This window comes from Danio rerio, chromosome 18 (genome assembly GCF_049306965.1).
Source record: "Danio rerio strain Tuebingen ecotype United States chromosome 18, GRCz12tu, whole genome shotgun sequence".
Taxonomy (NCBI): Eukaryota; Metazoa; Chordata; class Actinopteri; order Cypriniformes; family Danionidae; genus Danio; species Danio rerio.
In genome coordinates, this window is record NC_133193.1 from 10882230 (window position 1) to 10904460 (window position 22231).

Sequence of the window (22231 nt, forward strand, 5' to 3'; positions counted from 1 at the left end):
CCAAATTAGTTAAATAAATGACCAAACTACCAAATAATACCTGCCATGAGTATAAACGCATTCACCATCGGGAGGCGCTATTATCACTCTCATAGGAGAATTTTGCTTTCACCGTCCAAAACAAATAAAGTGTGGGGTTCTCTCCTAAGACTGCTGCCCCCGTGACCCATACCCTGAAAAGCAGATGAATGAATGAATGAATGAATGAATGAATGAATGAATGAATTTCAGATGCACACAGAGCAAATGAGGCAACACGGTGGCTCAGTGGTTAGCACTGTCGCCTCACAGCAAGAAGGTTGCTAGGTCATGTCCTGGCTGGGTCAGTTGGCATTTCTGTGAAGAGTTTGCATGTTTCTTACCATGTTGGCGTGGTTTTCCTCTGGGATCTCCTGTTCCCCCCCCCACAGTCCAAAGACTTGAGGTATACGTGAATTGAATAAACTAAATTGGCCTTAGTGTATGGTGTGAATGAGTGTGTATGGTTGTTTCCCAGTACTGGGTTGCAGCTGGAAGGTCATCCGCTGTGTAAAACATATGCTAGATAAGTTGGTTGTTTATTCTGCTATGGCGACCCCTGTTGAATAAAGGGACTAAGCTGAAAAAAAAAAAGAATGAATGTTTATAGCTTATACATATGTAAATAATATACATGTGCTTGTTAACCTTATATTTGAAAAAGTCATTCTTAAACTATGCCAAAACAATAACTAAATCCTGCTTTATGAACTGGATATACAATAAACTGCTACACTGTAACCATGTTAGTCCAAACTGTATACTGATTCATAAACTGTTTTTGCCCATCATGCAAAATGTGTGTGTGTTTCCAGTAAGATGTGGAGTCTATGCTAATAATACAGTGTTGTCTCGCACTCGTCACGTGTGATTCAGGCTCCTGCTGTGATGCATTAATCATTCAGAGAGAGCGAAGAGCAAGGAGTATGACACGTACCATCAATCTCTGTGAGACCCATTCACATCCATTCCGACATAATAAAACACGGTCAAATACCATCACATCCTGAGGTCATCAGCTCGATAGCACACAAGTGCGTAATGCGGGGCAGAGAGCGCGACTCCATGGGGACTTGTACATTTTCTGTGCGTATTCGACAGTGTGAGGTGGAGGTCTGCGTGTTGTGAATGGTGTTAACTGCTGTTAAGTGTTATCGCTTCAGACTCACGGGGTGCTGAAGATTTAATCCCACTCACACTCGCTGCACTGCGGCCTTCAACATGCAGAGCACACAACTTAAGGGGATAAGGGATTTGTTTGTGTTAGACTATATTGGGAATATGTATTTTGTGCATAAAATGTTAATTATAGAGTTGCAATCAGAATTATTAAACCCCCTGAATGATTAGCCCTCTTGTTTATTTTTTTCCCCCAATTTCTGTTTAACGAAGAAAAGATTTTTTTTAACACATTTCTAAACATAATAGTTTTAATAACTCATTTCTTAATAGCTGATTTATTTTATCTTTGCCATGATGACAGTAAATAATATTTGACTAGATATTTTCAAGACACTTTTATACAGCTTTACGTGACTTTTAAAGGCTTAACTAGGTTAACTAGTCAGGTTAGCGTAATTAGGCAAGTTATTGTATAACAATGTTCTGTAGATTATTGAGAAAAAAAAATGTAGCTTAAAGGGGCTAATAATTTTGACCTTAAAGTTACTTAAAAAAAATTAAAAGCTGCTTTTATTCTTGCCGAAATAAAACAAATAAGACTTTCTCCTGAAGAAAAAATATTATCAGACATATTGTCAAAATTGTTTTGTTCTGTTAAACATCATTTTAGAAATATTTTAAAAATAAAAAAAAATAAAAGGGGTTTAATAATTCTGATTGCAACTTTAGTTCATGTTGCTTTGATTTTAATAGTAGTTATTATATAATATTAAAAATGTTGTCTGCACCAGTGGTGTAGTAGTTAGTGCGTCGACACATGCACTCCGGTGCTCGCGGCGACCCAAGTTTGATTCCCGCCTCGTGGTCCTGTGCCTGTGTGTATTGAAAATGTTTAACTAAACATCTGCTAAATATATTACTAATGCAAAGTTTGGAAAAGAATATAAAACAAAAGAAAGGTGATTCAACACATTGCTCACATATTGGGGTGGGTGGGTATACGTAGATCGCTAGGCGATCATGAACCGAAACCATCAAGCTGCTGCTGTTGTATTTATAGAGAGAGAAAAAAAAAAACTGCAGTGATTCTCTGAAATTGTTAGCCTACTGAAATGTGTATATTCCATACAGAATATGAAGCTGATTGGTCCCTTCTTGTCATTAGACTCGCGGTGCATTTGCAGCATTCTGAAGATGTTTTCAGCTGGGTGTGCCTGGAAGACCCAACATGTGTGCACAAGCCAAGCACCTTCTAAATATTTGAATGGTTGCCGTCATTTGCGATCTCCAGCTGTTGATCTTCTTGCACAGACATGATGGATTCACCCGATTTTTTTGACAATAGGGTTGCAGATCTATACCTTTGGCTTCATTGGGCCTTATACCCCTTCACAAAGAAACTTTAGAAAGACGTCTGTTTCTCGCTCAGAATAAATAAAACTGAAATAATTTTTGATTTCTTCTGCGGCCTGGTACCAGTTGGGTCCATGGCCTGGGGGTTGGGGACCACTTGTTTACAGCATGAAATAAGTACATTTTAACAGTTTTTTAATACTTAGAGTAATCATAAATCCAGAGAAACTGATAATTATTTTATTTGTTTTGTTCATTCAAACATTAATTGATTTATTCAATTGATTTCATAATTATTTAGTTTTTATTTTATTAATTTCTAGTAAGATAGTTTAAAATAATATTACAACTTAATCATATCAAACAGATGTAGTCTTGGTGAACGTAGGAAACAGTCTTCTTTGTAATTCTGACCATATGTCTTGTGTTTGTGTTTTTCTTTCCCCAGAGCCCAAGTTTGTGGGTTCAGCGGTGATCCCTGACAATGACGACCCTGCTGACGATAAGGTTTACTACTTCTTCACAGAGCGAGTGGCCGATGTTGAGGGAGGAAATAAAGCTGTTTACACCAGAGTGGCCAGAGTCTGTGCGGTATGGAACACACATCAGAAAAACTTTAAGTAAAACTAGCTTTGTTCTGCATACATTCAGCTGTAGTACAGTATGTAACAGAACATTCCTCACTATCTTCAGTAGCATTAATCTAAATCTAAGTGAAAAAGGACTAAGTGAGCACACATGATAAATTAAGGTTTTATGAAGCCAAACGTTCAATCTATGCAAGAAACTGAAGTATTTAGAATATTTTTATAATTTTACCTTCAGCCTGAAAACAATTTCATCAACACTGGAAAACCAAAAAATCTTAATTGAGCATGTTAAACAATACACCAATAACTAAAATAATCAGCTTTTTTAAAATAACATTTTTGCCACAGTTTACATGGCAGCAATAACCCACTAATGCAAAAAACAGTTTACAAAAATCACTTTTATATGCGAACACATCTTTGGGTCAGAAATGTGTTCGAGTTTGCGGTATAGTTTCTCCTCCTCTACTGTAAAGCTGTTGTTAAGATGCTCTTAAAAACAGTAAAGATGTGTTCCTCTCAGATCTCACACATGCATACTCAATAATCAGACAAAAGCAAGTTAATGCATTTACATGCTTAAGCCGTTTATGATGGGAATGCACTGAATTTTTGGTCACTAAAAAAATTATTGACTGAAAATAATCTTGTCTGTTTTCATCTAAAAGAAAAAAAAAACAGACAAAAATATGAGCCAAAAAAGGCAATGCTATGCCAAACTGCCCCTCATTGTTTACAATGCTGGTTTTACTCTCCCTCCAGCCACAATCACTGTGGGATGTGAAGCAGCTTTTACATCAGATGCAGAAAGCGGTGCTTTATGAAACCCATTTATTTCAATGGCTTACACTGCAGTTTGTTGCTTCACTGACCAAATCCCAAGAGCAGTGGAGCATACCGTCAACTATCTCGCATTATGGTCAATTAACAAAATAGAACAATGTTCTACTATGTGGATATTTAGCTTATGTACATGCACTTAGTTGTGTATGAACAACATGCTTACCAGAAAAGCAAAGTCTGCTTAAATAAGTCCGATGAGACATTTTATGTAGTATACTTGTTCCTGCTGCTTACAGTAATGCCACTGTGCTGTCATGCCATTGCTGATAAAATGATGCCTCTCAACTTGTTCAGTCAATAAAATGTTTTTATTTTATTGACTTGTGTTAATTTTTAAATCGGTTGATCTTGATCTATTGTTTTAAATAAAACAAATCTCATAAAAGTATTATCTATTACTTATTAAAATAATAAATTATTATTACAAAGCAGTTTTGGATTCAACAGGTTTCGGCCCAGAATTTAAACTTCAGTGCATACCTAGCATATGACCCCACTCCAGATAAAGAAAATGGCTTAATGTGTTTAGCTCGTTATCTACTATCAATTAACATCGAAGGCAGGGAAATATAAAAGATACAACAAAATATAAGCAACCTTCTTTAGTCAAGCATTATGATATAAATGTTTTAAAATATATATGGATTTAGTCAGAATATAAAACCTTTTAAGAATAGCTGTCAATACAGATGACACCATCATGATGCAAGTTTAGAGCAAACGTTATTAAACAGCAGGAGATGTTTCTGATCAATCACATTTGTCTATGTAGTTTCTGCAAAAGAGCACCACCCACAGGTGAGGTGAGCTTACGTGCCTTTTCATCTCTTTCCCTCTGTCAGAATGACCAGGGTGGTCAGAGGATGCTGGTAAACAGATGGAGCTCTTTCCTGAAGACACGTTTGATCTGCTCAGTGGCAGGACCCAACGGCATTGACACACACTTTGATGAGCTCGGTAGGGGAGCTTCACTCTTTCTGTCTGCCTCTCTGGTGGCCTTTTTTTCATGCCTGTCTTACACCAAGGAAGTATTTCACATAGAGCCACTAATTGTGCTTATGGAAGATATGAGATGAAGCCTAATATGTTTACCTCACGTCAGCGAAAACTTATACTGTGCAACAAAGAATACTGGCGTGGCAGAACTAGAACAAACTAAAGTTGTTGTTTTTATCGTAAGCATATGACAGTAAGATTCGTAAATTAAATTTTGCATGTTTACCTAATGTTCTCTTTTTGCTTGAGTGTGCAATGTGTTTATTTTAAAAGCGAATCCTAAGCTAGACCTGCCTAAAAACATTGATTTAAGTCTAGATATTTTTACTACATATGTCACAGTTTGAAATAATAGCATAATGTCTCCCAGAGGCATAAATAAAGGGAAAAAGCAATGCTTTTGTGATTTGAAATGTAGTTAGGTTGTTGTAGATACGATGGTTGTTTCACAAAAGGGAAATGAAACATAAAACAATTGGCTCAAAGGGATATTTATCACATGAATTGAAATTTACTCGCTCACAAGTGGTTTTGAATTATCAGTTTCTTCTGTTTAATGCAGTAATACAACATATTATGAGGAATGTTGGAAAAAAAATGTCTATTGACAGATAGTCAATGGCTGTTTTTTTCCCTATATACCAGGGGTGGCCAACCCTGTTCCTGGAGAGCCACCTTCCTGCAGATTTCAGTTGCTACCCATATCAAACACACCTGAACCAATTAATTAGGACCTGAACACCACGTGATAATTACAGGCAGGTGTGTTTGATATGGGTTGCTACTGAAATCTGCAGGAAGGTGGCTCTCCAGGAGCAGGGTTGGCCACCCCTGCTATATAATTTTCCACTATATGTATGTCTTCCTTTATATATTAGTTTACTAACAGTATATTGACCTTTTTTTTTAAACTCTGAAGTGCACCTGATTTTGCGATTGTTTTAGAACGTCTGATTCAGACACCTATGGGAGAAATGACTAGCAAAAATAAAAGGCAGAAAACAGTCTAACCGCTTGCTTCACAAATAAGTGTGTTCGACTATACATGCAAAGGAGGATAATATAAGGTCAGTTTTCAACATGAAGCAGCAGAATGAGTTATTTTTAACGTCTAAAAGTAAAAATCTTGAGCCAAAAAGATTCCAATTGCTGTGCCTGCTTCCATGTCAAGAATAAGGTCAATAATTTACAGCATTCTGTTCAATTTTACTAATCACAGTATACAACTAAAATACTAAATATATGAATTATGTTTATTTATTTGACAAGAAAATATCATATTACTTAAATTTGACACACTGATAACCATACTGATGTAAAATTCAATTGTGCAAACTAATAAAAATAACTAAAAGCATTAAGGTTGCACAATATATAGAAAAATTATTGTTATTGCAATAATGTTATATGCAATATATGTATCGAAGAGAAGTGGGATATATTTAATTTATTAAACTATTTGTGTTTAACCTGCATTAGTATTTTAACCAACATTGACCAATCAGATAGGGGCCTTGCTTGCTTGCTTTATTGACTTTATACCTGCCTTCCCAGTAGGCGCTGATATGCTATTGGCTAGACAGTCCAAAGGCTGGCCTAAGTGCTTCAGAGCAGCGAGCTTAAAATAAATAGTTTTTTAAAGTCTAAATGTTTGCACCTTAACATTGGTTTAGCCTAAATTAGATTTAATTGAATCGGAAACATATATTTATTTTGTCTTTATTTTAGTATGATCATTTTATAATTGAATTATAAAAAAAAGCTTTTTTTCTAGGGAAATTTTAGATTATAAGAAATATCATTATTGGGTAATTCTTCAACTACGGGCACTTTTATGTCCTTTGATCATATTCTACCTTTCTATTATATATTTTTCATATTATTCAACCTCCTTTTAGGTGTCAAAATCATTGTTTTCACCTTGTTGCACACCCAGAGTTTAAAACTTCAACAATGAAAATAACATTTTAAAATATTTATCTGGTTTCTATTAATATATCTTAATTAAGCACTTGTGAAATAATTTAAATATTTTCTATAGCTATTAATGTGAGACTATTATCAATATTATTTTTTATACAAAATATAGCTGTCGCTTTAAAAAGTTTGTGTGAAAGATTATTTAGGTGGTTTCTATGAAAATTAATAGTGCCATCTGAGAGCATGTTCAAGATGGAGGGAATTAAATTTTTTTATCAACAACACTTGAAGAAAAATTCACGGTAAATATTAATTGATAAGTAAATACATGTATTCTACGTCATGTTGTACCTTCAAAGATGTTTTTAAAAACCAAGCAAAATTAAGGTAAATAAGAGTGTTTTGTATACATGAAAGGCTATTATTGATTCAAAGCTAATCGGTGAAGCTATTTTTACAATAAACGGTTGAAATGTCATTGTTATCAGCACACACATTTTTAAAAAATATTTAAAAAGTTCTCGTCACACATTAAAAGTGTATTTACAACGTATAAGTTCATGCTCTATTTAATATACAAATTTAGTTTATTTATTTTCTAAAGCTCTTAACCAAATTAATATTAAATTTTAGAGTGTGACAGGTGTACAATTCACCGTACAACTAATTTATTTAATTGGCAAATGTATAATTATTATATATTGTGGAAAGATTGGTTAAACTAGATACAAAAATGATCTTAGACCATGTTTGACTGTCATAATTTATTTCATTTTGAAATAAAAGCTGTATATTAAGGGTGTGCTGGAATTGACATTTGTATGATGGAATTTTTTTTTCTCTTCTTATCCAAGTTTGTCCTCTTACGGATCTTAAAACTAGACAAATTATTTAAACTTGTTACGTTTAAATGAGTTTACTTTTAAAAAAGTTTAAATTACGGTTAAACTGTTACGTTAATTTTAAACTAGTTTTTTTACTCAACTTCACAAGGATAAAAGTATCACGGATCAGGAAGGATGAGGGAGCGAGGACCCAATTGCAGACAAAATTATTTGTTAAAATCAAACAGGAAGGGAAAAACAAACTACCCCGAGGGGGAAAACATGAATAAAAGGTAAAAAGAAACTCTACTGTGCTGGCAGGACAAAGCAGGGCTGGACACAATAAGACATAAAGTAACACACAAACAGATGAACACAATTAATAATAATGGGTTAACGAGGAGAGTGGGACCAGACAATAGACGGGCGAGCACATGACACAAAGAGACAACACAAGCCATGCGCTCACATAAAACAAGGCAAGAACACGCAGCCAATGAACTCATTAACCGCGTGTTCATGACAACACAAGCATGCGGTGCATGTAAACGCGCACCACGTGCTAAACAACGCCAACAGAAGACTGAACGCAAGACACGAGTACACAATGAATAAAAAAAAACTTACTGTGCACTCAAACACACAGCGTGCATGTTTCATCCCAGGGCAAACGAAACCAACAAGACTGAGACGCTGGGAAAGAAACATCACGCTGCAGACAGACGAACGTAAAGACCCGGACAGGAGCACGCACCTGCAAACATGCAAAGACCTCACGCGCCCGCGTCAAGCACAGTCCATGCGCATTCACAAATGGCGCTCATACAGAGACACAGACACACGACAAAACAAGTGCTCGACCCAAGAAAACTCGAGCCAAGCACTACAGGACTAAACAGAGTTAGTGTCCGGACTCTGCCACCAAAACAAGAATTTACAAGACCAGAGTGGCAGAACCCTGACAAAAAGTGCCCGTAGTTGAAGAATGACCCTATTGCAGTATTTAAGAAATACCATATACATACTTAAAAACAAACAAAAAAAACATAACAATGTTGCATATTTTTCCAGTAGTGTGCAATAAACTATATAGCCTAGCTCTTGCATTGGTGATATACTGAGGACTGGAGGTCACTGTCATGCTCTCAGCAGTATCTGTAAAGCACTGAAGGATAAATCAAGAGGCCTGCTTGACCAAAATAGCCACAATGGCAAAGGAAGAAGAAAAACTGCAGTTTTAGCTTCAGTGATGATTCATTTCTTCCAGCACAGTGATTTTATTCATCAGATCCCTCAGAGCAAGACTGCTGATGAATCAGTTTTTTTCATTTCACATTTTGCCTTCCACTGTAGAGATTTCATCACGTATTCATCCATACATCTGTCCATCCAGACCATTTTGCAATAGATCTCCATGTCTTCGCAGTAGTTATCACAGTGTGTATAAGACTGTGGTGTGATCTGAAAATCTAGATGTGTTTCATCTTTACTGAACTTTGTAGTCTTGTGAAGGATCTCTTTGAGGGTTGTTTGACTTTCAGATGAAAGCTCATTCATTTCTACATCAATATTCGCTTAAGCAACCAATTTGTCCACAAGATTATTGGAGATAAAGATTATAAAGATGAGTGCAAAATGTTTGTACTTTAACTGATTCTCATTTGAAAACATTTAAAAATGAGCCCATTGGTTAGGTTTGTCCATATCTTACCCAAATTTGACAGGAAACAACCCAGCATTTTTAGTGTGTAAAAGATACACTGATTGTATTGATTAAAAATATTGCAAATATGTTGCCAAATAATAATTAAATTCATTTTAAATCTCAAGAGGCACTTCAATTAAAATATTTAGTTATTAAGCTCTTCCGTAATGATACACAATATTAAGGATCAAGATTATTATTTTTTTGTAATTGTTTAATTTAATTTTTATTTATTTAAATTTATTTTTTTTGTATTTAATTTTTCATTTAATTGTATTATTTATTTATTTATTTTTAAATTAAATAAAAAAATATATAAATTTATTTATTATTGTATTTTTATTTTTTATTTTAATTAAATGTTTTATTTAATTTAACTTTACTTTCAACTTTTTTGGTCTCTGTCATGTAAAATATTAAAGATATTGCAAATATATTGCCAAATGATACTTTTTATTATACTTTATATTAATACTTTAAATATTAATTTTAAATCACTTCAATTTAATTATTTACTTATTGTTGCTCTTCCATAATGTTACACAATATTAGGGATTAAGATTATTTTTTATATTTTATTATTTTAATTTAATTTATTTTTAAATTAAATTTTATTTCATTTTATTTTAATTTAAATTTTAATTTGTATAATTTTATTTTATTTTCAACTTTTTTATTTTTTAATTTTTTTTTTTTTTGTCTCTGTTGCGTTTCAGAGGATGTGTTTGTACTACGGAAAAAAGATGAGAAAAATCCAGAGATCTTTGGTCTGTTCAGCACCACCAGGTGAGGTCATTCAACAGAAAAAAATATATATATTATTCCCACAGTTAAGATCAAAATCACTGACAGCACTCTAGATGCTCAAATCCATCTTCCTTTTCCCCCAGTGCTGTGTTTAAAGGATATGCAGTGTGCATGTATAATATGGATGACATCCGTGCTGCATTTAATGGGCCTTTTGCACACCGGGAACGGACCGACCATCACTGGAAAGTGTACGACGGCAAAGTCCCATACCCTCGACCCGGATCGGTGAGTGATATTTCCTCATATTCAATAGTATCTGGATGCAGCCTTGGTGATGCAAAATGAGACTGCATATCTCAGTGATGCAAAGTCAGACACAATGCACTCAATGGAGGTAGTGATGTCACTGTAAGGGGTGGGGTTAGGTGAGCACATAAAAAAAAGCATTGGATGCAGCTCAGATTGCACTGCACCAGGTCTGCATCCAGAGCCCTCTCCATATACTGGGTCCATCAGTCACATTGTGTCATAATCTTGTTGTTCTATCAGAATTCCCTGTGTACAAAATGTCACGTCGTGTTAGGTTTATGCCTCAAACGCCCGGTGTTATTCTGTGGCCCACTTGAGTGAATGTTGAATTTGGGATCTTATCTCTTCAGACACACAGAATCTCTCATGGCAGACAAGTCTATTTTCAGCATGACTGTGCACATCACTTTTCTCCTCGAGCACGTCATGCCAATTCTTTTACATTAATGTCTGAAACCGAGCACTTATGAAAGCACTGTGAAATTGAGGTGTTCAAATTGTCGTGGTTTGAATTATAATTGTATCTGATACGTGCTGATTAACGTCCTTCTCTCGCTCTTTATCCCCAGCCGATAAAAGAGCGAGATTGGTTTCCAATAGTTAGTAATGACCTGCAATTTACAGCCAGTTTTTTCTCTAGTGTGTTTTTGTCTCATCTCATATTGGAGAATCAGGGTTTTTTTTACATTGTTCTCATCTCAAAATTACCCATTCTTTTATTTCTGTGTGCAGTTATTCTAGGGTAAAGCATATGAAAAAAGGTGTATCTGAGAAATGACCTTTTAAAAGCCAATTTGGTGGCTTAAGACGTGCACTGCTGGATTTCTGATTAGTCTCTTGTTCTAAAAGGTTATAGCTGTGAGAAACAGGCAAGCTGTTCTCAGATCAGGAGGAACAAAATGAAACACCTGAAACCTTTTGTGCCTTGCATAGTATTTTAGCATATACACTGGAAAAAGTGATTAGTTGACTTTACTTTAAAAAAATGAGTAAACCTGTTGATTTTAAATTGATTAGTTGACTTTACTTGAACATAAAAAACACAAGCGAGTAAACATACTTTATTTATTTATTTATTTATGTTTTATGTGTTTATTTATTTTTTTATTTGTTTATTAATTTAACAGGGGATACTCATTAATCAATAGGAAAAAAGGTGTTAATAAGCAAGAGTTAGTTCCAAGGGCTAATTTTCATCAGTTGCCCCCACACATTATTACACATACAATATCATTAGAGTTACATACAAAAAACCATTAGACATTAATAACAATGTTATAAGAAAAAATAATTACACTTGATTACAAACTTGATTTTATTGCTTTACAATTAAGCAACTGAACAATGGGCATAAATATTCAAATTTAAGTTTTTTATTAAGAATTTACTAGTAAAGTCAACTTTTCACTTTTAAGGCAACTGGTTTACTCACAATTAAGTAACTACTCATTTTTTACAATATAAAAATACTAGGAGTCTGCAATATTTGCTGTCTTTGCTAATATAATAGTTATGAAATATTTGTCATCTATGCTTAAATCATAGTTGTCTATAAAAACATGTCTTGAAGCAAGAGTGATGTTTTTCTAAGTATCAGCATGTGAGCGCAGTTGCAAATGTGATATTCATATCATACGAGCAAAGTTAATACTGAGTTACATTTCAGGCACTACTTATTTGTGTATTTATTTCACTACTGCACCAATAGTTTCAAACAAATACAGAATTAATTTTTGAACTAATCATTTGAGTCAGTGATTCACTGTCACGATGTGTTTCTAAATGAAGCTTCTGTTTGAATGAATCATTTAAGCCAATTATTCGATTATCTATTCATGAATATAAATACTTTATTTATTAATGAATTCAGGAGTTCACACTTATATTGATTGACAAATGATAGCAGCATGCTGTCCCGGGAGAGAACGCTGAGCTCGGATATAATCCCACCTAGTCGATTGAGCATGTAAGGGGAGTTTGAGATCAGGTAGTTCTCGAGAGTTCCCCGTGGTAAAGGAAGAAAGGGGGAGAAGGGGTGGATGAGGGTTTCTTTGGAAAACGGAAATAGGGGAGTAGTTTAAGCTAGGCTACTTATAGTGAGTTTGGATTAATCTGATTGGCTAACTAATGATTGTAGATGAGAGACCAGCTGCAGTCAATCACATCATGTGCTCCTCTCGAAATTAGTTTATGAAACTTCACTTAGCTTTTTAGAATGAATCTTTTGAATTCATGATTTAGTGAATCACTCAATAAAACAAGCATTTGCTGCCATCTACTGCCTGTTTTAGTGCCATTTATTTTATCCATGACAGGCCTAAACCAGCCAAGATACCTGCATTAAAATACAACCAGGAAAAAAATTATTAATAAATTCATACAAAATCTATCTCGATTCATTTATTCAGTAAAAAAGGAATGCAGAAGTCTAGATTTTTTTTTCTTTTTTAAATGTATTAATATCTGTCCATGTTCAGATATTCATATTGGCTGAATCTCAAACAAATATGACCTTCATGTCTCTCGCAGTGTGCCAGTAAGATAAATGGAGGCCATTTCTCCAGCTCTAAGGAGTATTCGGATGAGGTTCTCCGATTTGCACGTTCCCATCCGCTCATGTTCCAGGCGGTGCAGCCTGTTCACAGACGACCCATCCTGCTGGACACTGAAGGAGGACGTAAACTCACCCAGCTGGCAGTGGACCGGGTGGAGGCTGAGGATGGACACTACAATGTTCTCTTCATAGGCACTGGTACTCAAAATTATTCATTCATTCATTTTCATTTTTCTTTGGCTTATCCCTTTATTCATCAGTGGTCGCCAAAGCAGAATAAACCACCAACTTATGTTTTACACAGCGGATGCTCTTCCGGCTGCAACCCAGGACTGGGAAACATCCATACACTCTCATTCACACACATACACTACAGCCAATTTAGTCTATTATGTTCACCTGTAAAGCATGTCGTTGGACTGTGGGGGAAACGGAGCACCTAGAGGAAACCCACACACACATGGGGAGATCATGCAAACTCCACACAGAAATGTCAACTGACCCAGCCGAGACTCAAACCAGTGACCTTGCTCTAAGGTGACAGTGCTAATCACTGAGCCACCTCAAAATTATTATCTATATTATGTTGTACTCCCAGATGTGTAGAGTCGTATTACACATCATTATGTCCTTTTTTTTATTTGCAAAATACAATGAATATTTTACATGCTTTGAGTTCTAGTCTAGAACCCTCTTGAAATATTTGTTCTCGACTTTGTGTGCTAGTATATTTTTAAAAAGTTGATGATTGATATATTTTAGCAAATATACACTACTGTAATTTTAAAAGGAATTTTACACTCTTATTCAGCACAGCAGTGGTGCATTTAAATAACTAAAAAGGCGAAGAAGTTATAGTATATTATTACAAAATCTTTATATTTCGTATCAATTCTTCTCTTTTGATCTTTATATTTATCCAAGAATTTTAAAATGTACCAAAAAATATTAAACAGAAAACTGTTTACAGTGTTATAAAGAATCAGTAAAATAAAATGATTTCAGAAGGATTGCGCAACACTCAAGACTGGAGTAATGATGCAAAAAAACATACTTTAATCACAGGAATACATCACAATTTAAAAGAGAAACCAGTTATTTTTAATTCTGTAATAATATTTTACATTATTACTTTTTTACTCTATTTTTGGTCAAATAAATGTTGACTTGGTGAGCATAATTGACTAAAAACAAAATAAATACATATTGTAATATGCCTATAAACACTCATTGGCCACTTTTTTAGGTACACCTTTAAGTACCGGGAAGGCAAAAGTACCATTTTGTCTTCAAAATTGCCTTAATTCTTTGTGGTATAGATTCAACAAGGTACTGGAAACATTCCTCAGAGATTTTGGTCCATATTGACATGATAGCATCACACAGTTGCTGCAGATTTGTTGACTGCACAGCCATGATGTGAATCTCCTGTTCTACCACATCCCAAAGGTGCTGTATTTCATTGACATCTGGTGACTGTGGAGGCCATTTGAGTACAGTTACTGTTACAAAGTTAATGTTGACTTTCTATCAGCTTGAACCAGTCTGGCCATTCTCCTCTGACCTCTGGCATCAACAAGGCATTTGTGTCCACAAAACTGCCACTCACTGGATATTTTCTCATTGTTGAACCATTCTCTGTAAAACCTACAGATGGTTGTGTATGAAAATCCCAGTAGATCAGCAGTTTCTAAAACACTCAGACCAGCCTGTCTGGCACCAACAACTATACCATGTTAAAACTCTCCTAAATCACTTCTCTTCCCCATTCTAATGCTCGATTTGAACTGCAGCAGATCGTCTTGACCATGTCTACATGCCTAAATTCATTGAGTTGCTAACATGTGATCGGTTAATTAGAAATTTACGATAACGAGCAATTTTTAACAGTGGTACCTAATAAAGTGGCCGGCGAGTGTTTTTGCGATAATATGGCTGATGATGATGATAATATGCGTAATATAAAATGCATATAATTATTAATTCAGATTTTCTCTCTTTGTTTTCGACACAGATAATTCTGTAGTATTAAAAATGATTACAATCTACAACAAAGAAGCCGACACAGTTGAAGAGGTTCTTCTGGAGGAACTGCAGGTTTTTAAGGTCATCTTTTTTCTCTTTGTATTGAACCATCTTATTTCAACTCGAAACAATCTTCACTCTAATCATTTTTCTCTTTCTTCTTTATTTTAGGTCCCTGTTCCCATTACTGAGATCCTGATCTCTACTAAACGAGTAAGACTTGCTCATTTACTGCTCACAGCTTCATTCTCCACCTGTAGATGGTGGAATTGAGTACATTTTTCATGCACGAGTGACCACCCATAGCAAATTCAGCATTTTTATATCCAGACAGATGCTTTGTTGTGAATTATTAATGCTGAGAATGACTACTAAATATTATGAATAAAATATGAGCATCTTTTGTTCTTCATTATTGCTGTATTATACTAAATTGTTTGTAATGAACACCAGGATGATTTTATTTACTTTATTATCATATTAAGGTGCTGGTTTGGACACAGTGGTCCTCATCTGAAAGCGGTGTGTTTGTGTATTTATAGCAACAGCTGTATGTGGGCTCGGAGTTGGGTGTAACACAGATCCGTGTGCATCAGTGTGGGCTCTATGGGTCAGCCTGTGCCGACTGCTGCCTGGCCAGAGACCCTTACTGTGCCTGGGATGGGTTCACATGTTCACGCTACTATCCTGCAGGACTTTATACTAAAAGGTACAGACAATATATGACAGATTTTATGTATTAAATATAATACTGATTATTTTAGTTGTGTTTGTACATGACTTTTCACACTACACATTGTTGCACTGGTATGCTTTACAGAACATTTACATTCATCTCATCATTTGGCATTGTTTTATCTAGAGTTACTTACAAATGATAACAATAGAAGTCAAAATAAAAGTGAGAGAGAGAGAGAGAGAGAGAGAGAGAGTTTTATTATTGTTATAGTTTAAGGTCAGATTAATTTGTTGTTGTTGTTGTCTTTTTTATTTTTTTGTGAGGAAGAAATAAAATAGGAAATAACAGAAATTGTTAATTAACACTGGAACTACCAGGATTTTTTACCTTTTAGAATGGGTATATATAAGACAGTGATTTTAAAATTAAGCTTTAAATGTCTCTCATCATATTTTGTGAAGTCATTAGGCTAAAAATACCAAAATACTCAAGTTATTGGTGTATACCTCACTTTGTTCACTGCAGTAAAATGTTGCATATTCAGTGGCATGCATATTCAAAAAAACAGGAAAATGTAGCGGATGCTGAAATGCATGCTGTCAAATGCATGACCATTATGTCTATTAAATGTAGAAATACCTAGAACTCATCTATGTTTTGAAATATACAAATGTTTAGCAAAAGTCAGTGTACAATAGTATATGGGTTTTTTTGTTTTCTAGCTTTTAATTTACAAAATGTAAATAAGGTCAAAATGACCAAAATGACTGTAGTTCTAGAGTTAATTTAAAAGTATTAATAACCACAGTGAACAGTCAGAAGAAGCTATGGCAAGGAAAAAGGTGTGTGTGTGTGTGTGTGTGTGTGTGTGTGTGTGTGTGTGTGTGTGTGTGTGTGTGTGTGTGTGTGTGTGTGTGTGTGTGTGTGTGTGTGTGTGTTTGTGTGTTTGTGTGTGTGTGTGTGTGTTTTGCTTAACAGAGCAAGAAAATGTTCACAGTATGTCTGATAATATTTTTTCTTCTTGAGAAAGTCTTAGTTGTTTTATTTCTGATTGAATAAACGCGAGTTAAAAAATTTTTTAAAAACATTTTAAGGTCAAAATTATTAGCCCCTTTAAGCTAGTTAAGCCTTAAAATGTCATTTTAAGCTGTATATAAGTGTCTTGAAAAATATCTAGTAAAATATTATTTTCTGTCATTATGACAAAGAAGAAATAAATCGGTTATTAAAGATGGGTTATTAAAACTAATATGTTTAAAAATGTGTTAAAAAAAATCTTCTCTCCGTTAAACGGAAATATAGGTAAAAAAATAGGTAAAAAAAAAAAGAAATATATATATATATATATTTTTTTTATAAATTCTTTTTTTTTTAAACAAATTAAGAAATAAAAATAATAAGATTATTTTGCCATGTAATTCAACAACATTGAACAATGAGTTTAAAAAGTAAAAGTTAAGAGGAAAATATAAATAATTTAATATAAATTATTAAATTTATAAGCCAATATAAATAAAAGAGTGTAATCAGAAGATCAGAATAATTGGTAACACTTTAGAATAAGCTTCCATTAGTTAATGTACAGTATTTAATAACATGGACAATACATTTATTACAGTATTGATTCATCTTTGTTAATGTTAGTTAATGGAATCAAAGTTGTTTATTGCTAGCGCATTAGCTAATGTTAACAAGCATGACTGTGGATTTTAGTATTGCTCATTATTAGTTCACTTTAGTAATTACATTAACTAACAGCTAATCATCAACTAATGAAACCTTATTGTAAAGTGTGATCGATTAATCATATACAGGCAAAAAACACTAATAATTGCGTCTTCTGTTGATTTGAAGTCTTGTAAATCTGAATGATTGGTCCGTGTAAGAAACTAAACATTTATTTACAAAATTATCTCCTTTAATTCTGACAATACATGTTTTGACCCTCAAAGTGCAAGTAGCCAATGATCTGTATTTTATGAATTACCAAGGGACACAATTTCAGCTATAACTCTTCTTTAATGTCTAGAAAAATAAAAGTAACTCCAATTTTTGTTTTATGTTTGTAAACTATCCCATTACGTAACCATGAGATTTTATTTTAGCCCCTTTCTTTAGGTTTAAAGTTTTATCGCATGAAAATATCCATGTGCTCCAAAACCTAGTTTGTTTTCCAGCCTAGTGTTTCCATTAGTGCGCTCAGTGAACGTGGAGAGTGTGTGTTTTTGTGAAAGCTCTTTTGATGTTTCACTTATCCGCAGGCTAGCATGTGTGGGTGGATGTGTGTGTGTGTGTGTGTGCGCGAGTGAGAGCGAAGCACGAGTGGGAGTGTTTCTCTAATCCCGACTCAAAGGCCTGTCAGCTGCCTCAGTGTGGTCATCAGTTTGAGCTTGTTAGCGATTGATGCTAACACTTCTCACCCATATTAATTCCCATCACATTCGGTTTTGTATGCAAAGCCAGACGAGTCATGCACAATCGGCACCAAATACCTGTCAGACTCATAACTCACAGAAATCCAGACAAAAAGCAGAGCAAGTGTGATTGAATTTCTGTCGCCTCGCTATGCTGCTACACTCGCTGGGTGGCAGGAGGATGAAATGACGATCACAGGCAGATGAACGGGTTTGTGTCTGGGTTATGTCAATGTCTCATTTCTCTCTTTTCTTCTTCTTCAGGCGCTTCAGACGGCAAGACGTTCGTCATGGCAATGCGGTTCAGCAGTGCAACGGGCTTCAGCTTAGCGGTACGTTCAGAGGCTGATCAATGGGGGATAGTTGAGTCTTAGAGGCTTTATTGGAGAAAATGAGATCTGTGAAAGTTGAGGAGGTCACAGTGCAGTTGATGAGAGTCTCTGGCGCGTTATGTGCAGATGGTGCTTTTACTTTGGCAGAAAATCATCACAGTGTATTACAATACAGTATGACAGTTCACTTTTATTATAAGCATATTATTCTTTCTTTTTCCCCCAGAGAGTTTTTAGCTTAATTTCAAACCAGATCCATTCGATCATTTTCTTAAGACAGTGCTGATGTGTCATTATCAAAAGATATTATACTATTTATAAAGCTATACAATGTATTATATAATACTTGCATCAAATTACAAAATAGGTTAAACCCTATTTGAGGTGTTTCTTTTGCAGCGTCTATGGTTTTTGCGATATGAAGTTAGGTCCATAAATATTTGGACATCGACACAATTCTAACATTTTTGGCTCCATACACTGCAGATTGTCAGCTTCAATTTGAGGGTATCTACATCTAAATCAGGTGAATGGTTTAGGAGTTACAACAGTTTGCATATGTGCCTCCCACTTGTTAAGGGTCCAAAAGTAATTGGACTGAATAATAATCATGAATCAAAATTTCCCTTTTTAATACTTGGTTGCAAATCCTTTGCAGTCAATTACAGCTTAAAGTCTGGAACGCATCACCAAACACTGAGTTTCATTCCAGGTGGTGCTCTTTCAGGCCTCTACAGCAAATGTCTTTAAATGTCCTGTCTGTTCTTGGGGCATGTTCCCTTCAGTTTTGTTTTCAGCAAGTGAAAGACAAGCTGAATCGGATTCAGGTCAGGTGATTGACTTGGCCATTGCATAGCATTCCACTTATTTCCCTTCAAAAACTTTTTGGTTATGTCTGCACTATGAAGCACTATCCAATGAGTTCTGAAGCATTTGGCTTAATATGAGCAGAAAATATTGCCTGAAACTTCAGAACTGTTGTGAAGGGTGTTTTCTTTACCAGGAAAGAATTCTTTGGTCGTCCACCAAAATTTTTTTCTGTGGTCCTCCAGAATCCAAACGCAAATAGCACACTTGAAATGAACTCTGGACCTTTTATCTGCTCATTGTAATTGGGATAATGAGGCAATAACATATACCTGGCCATGGAACAGCTTAAAAGTCAACTGTCCAATTACTTTTGGACCCTAAACAAGTGGGAGGCACATATGCAACATGTTGTAATTCCTACAGCATTCATCTGATTTGGATGCAAATACCCTCAAATTAAAGCTGACAGTCTGCAGTTAAAACATCTTGTTTGTTTCATTTTAAATTGATTGTGTTGGTGTATAGGGCCAAAAATGTTAGAATTGTATCAATGTCCAAAATTTATGGACCTAATTGTATATTGCGATACAAATACAATTTCAGCGGATGACTTAAATAGCTCCATTGCAAATGGATCTTTACATTTTATTTATTATTTAGATTTAGATTTATTTAGATTGATTGGAATACTCTTGTAGCAGAGTGTATCGAACAAATTGCAAGCATAAATAAATAAGAGAGCAAAGATAAAGGGAAAATAAGTAGTGTTTTATGGTTTTCCGAAGAGTCGAACAGTTGTCAGATATTCAGGTACATTAAGTGAATAATCAAATGTGATGTAAAATGTAAAATAACAATGTACAGTCCTCATTGTTGATCAACTGTAATCGACTATAATCTCTACTCAACATTGTGGATACTGCAATGTGACTATTGCAATACCGATGGTGAAATTATATATTGTGCAGCCTTGAATACAAACCTAACAGATCACTCAGATCTTTAGGATCATATATACTAGAAGTTCCAAGAGTTCAGTCAAAGCAGGGTGAATCGGCTTTTAGCCACTATGCCCCCCGCTGCTGGAATCAGCTTCCAGAAATGATCAGATGTGCTCCAACATTAGGCACATTCAAATCAAGACTGAAAACACATCTGTTTAGCTGTGCCTTTACTGAATGAGCACTGTGCTGCGTCCGACAAATTGCACTATCATGTTTTTCTCTTCTTCTTCATTCTTTTATATCACATTTTACCTGTTTTTATGTTTTGTTTTGTTTTTACGCATTTTTATTATTTGTTTTTATTTTTATTTTACTTGTTTCTTTTATTCTTGTTTATGTAAAGCACTTTGAATTGCCACTGTGTATGAAATGATGCTATATAAATAAACTTGCCTTGCCTTGCCTTGCCTTGCCTTAGGTGGGAAAGTAAGTGTGGCATTATTCTCTCTTTTAGCTGCTGTTACAAGTCTTTTTTTGTTTTACTTTTCCTTAAAGTTGTGAGTTTTTCTTTTGTTATTTGAGCAAATTGGAATGCAAACATAATTTCGTGTGTGTGCTCCACAATCTGTGCTGCATTTTTAGATTATGTCTAGCAAGGAGGACTTGCTGTATACATGGAAATACAATGTTAAAAATCAGAATTGTGCAGCAGGATTTGTCTCTGTTGTAGTGGTGAATAATGTCTGTGTTGGTCTGGGCTGTTGGTTATGTGGGTGTTTGCCTTCCAGAAGAACAAAGCATCTCAGAGAAGCTGGTTTACGGTGTGGAGAACAATAGTACTTTACTGGAGTGCAGACCACGATCACTGCAGGCATCTGTAACCTGGTACATTGAACATGGCCTCGACATGGAGGAGGTAAACACTCACATGCACACACACATCCACAATTCATAACCATAGACCTATGTTATTGTTAAATATAACATGTATTATGTTATGTCGTGTCATGTTACGTTATGTTACATTGTTACATTACATTATATTAAAATGCTAATAATTAAAAGCATCCCTAAAGGATATATGAAATACATATGTAAATCATATAATTGTCAAATAAAGCTGTTATGTTATGTTACGTTATGTAAGTTACCTTACCTTACCTTACATTACATTAAAATGCTAACAATTTAAAGCATCTCTAATGGATACATAAAATATATATGTAAATCATATAATTGTCATATAAAACTATTATTATATTATATTATATTATATTATATTATATTATATTATATTATATTATATTATATTATATTATATTATATTATATTATGCATACTAACCCAATGCCTAAAATAAAATACTAAACATTCAGTATTAATTAATTTTATGTTATGCATTGATATTGTTTCTTCCCCATGTCATTTACATATATATTGTGCATATATAGATGTGTGTTTATTTAATATTAATAGTACAATCATTTCAATATTTGCACATTTCTTAAACCTCTTTTCCCCAACTGTTTCTGCATTTGTGATCTCTTCATGTGGTCAAACTCAGAAACGATTTCATCACAAGCAATTGTGTGAAGCCCTGCTGAGAGACGGCTGTTAAATATAGATTAAAGCTTCATTTTACTATCCTGACCATAGGGGATGCTGGGTAATACAGCCCACTGTGCTTCTGTTCATCTTAAATAGAGAAGAGTAATGACATGGGCTGTGTCAGGTTGACCGTCTCTCTGCAGAAATGCGCTGTATTACTTTCAGGAATGACATTGTTATATTAGCAGTATGAGCTGAGGCCACTATTACGATCACTGTTCTCTCATTTGTGGTTAGGGATTAGACTCCTGAACGTTGTACATTTTGACACATTGTTCATAATTATTATTCAAATTATCTGGGTTTTTGAGAAGTCTAGTATTAAGTTACATTTACACCAGGAACGCCGGCTGTAAAGTAATTATAGCTATATTAGCTTTCACACCAACGCATGATAAAATGCTGTAGTTTTGGCACTGGATGATTTTGACATGT

General features: G+C 34.6%; 1 protein-coding gene across 15 annotated transcripts in view; it reads left to right on the top strand.

The window, feature by feature from the left end:
• The window catches only part of sema3e (sema domain, immunoglobulin domain (Ig), short basic domain, secreted, (semaphorin) 3E), a 128671-nt gene that overhangs the window by 102134 nt on the left and 4306 nt on the right, over positions 1-22231 (top strand). For 8 of the 15 annotated variants that reach the window (XM_073929318.1, XM_073929319.1, XM_073929317.1 and 5 more), the window contains 10 exons: positions 2942-3084; positions 4769-4883; positions 10088-10157; positions 10262-10406; positions 12960-13182; positions 14999-15090; positions 15181-15222; positions 15552-15718; positions 18367-18434; positions 20977-21104. In XM_073929318.1, coding sequence (XP_073785419.1) covers positions 2942-3084; positions 4769-4883; positions 10088-10157; positions 10262-10406; positions 12960-13182; positions 14999-15090; positions 15181-15222; positions 15552-15718; positions 18367-18434; positions 20977-21104 — 1193 coding nt within the window. Of the gene's footprint in view, positions 1-2941; positions 3085-4768; positions 4884-10087; positions 10158-10261; positions 10407-12959; positions 13183-14998; positions 15091-15180; positions 15223-15551; positions 15719-18366; positions 18802-19706; positions 20671-20976; positions 21105-22231 lie in introns of those variants that run through there. The other 7 variants (XM_073929313.1, XM_073929320.1, XM_073929321.1 and 4 more) reach the window with 3 other exon arrangements.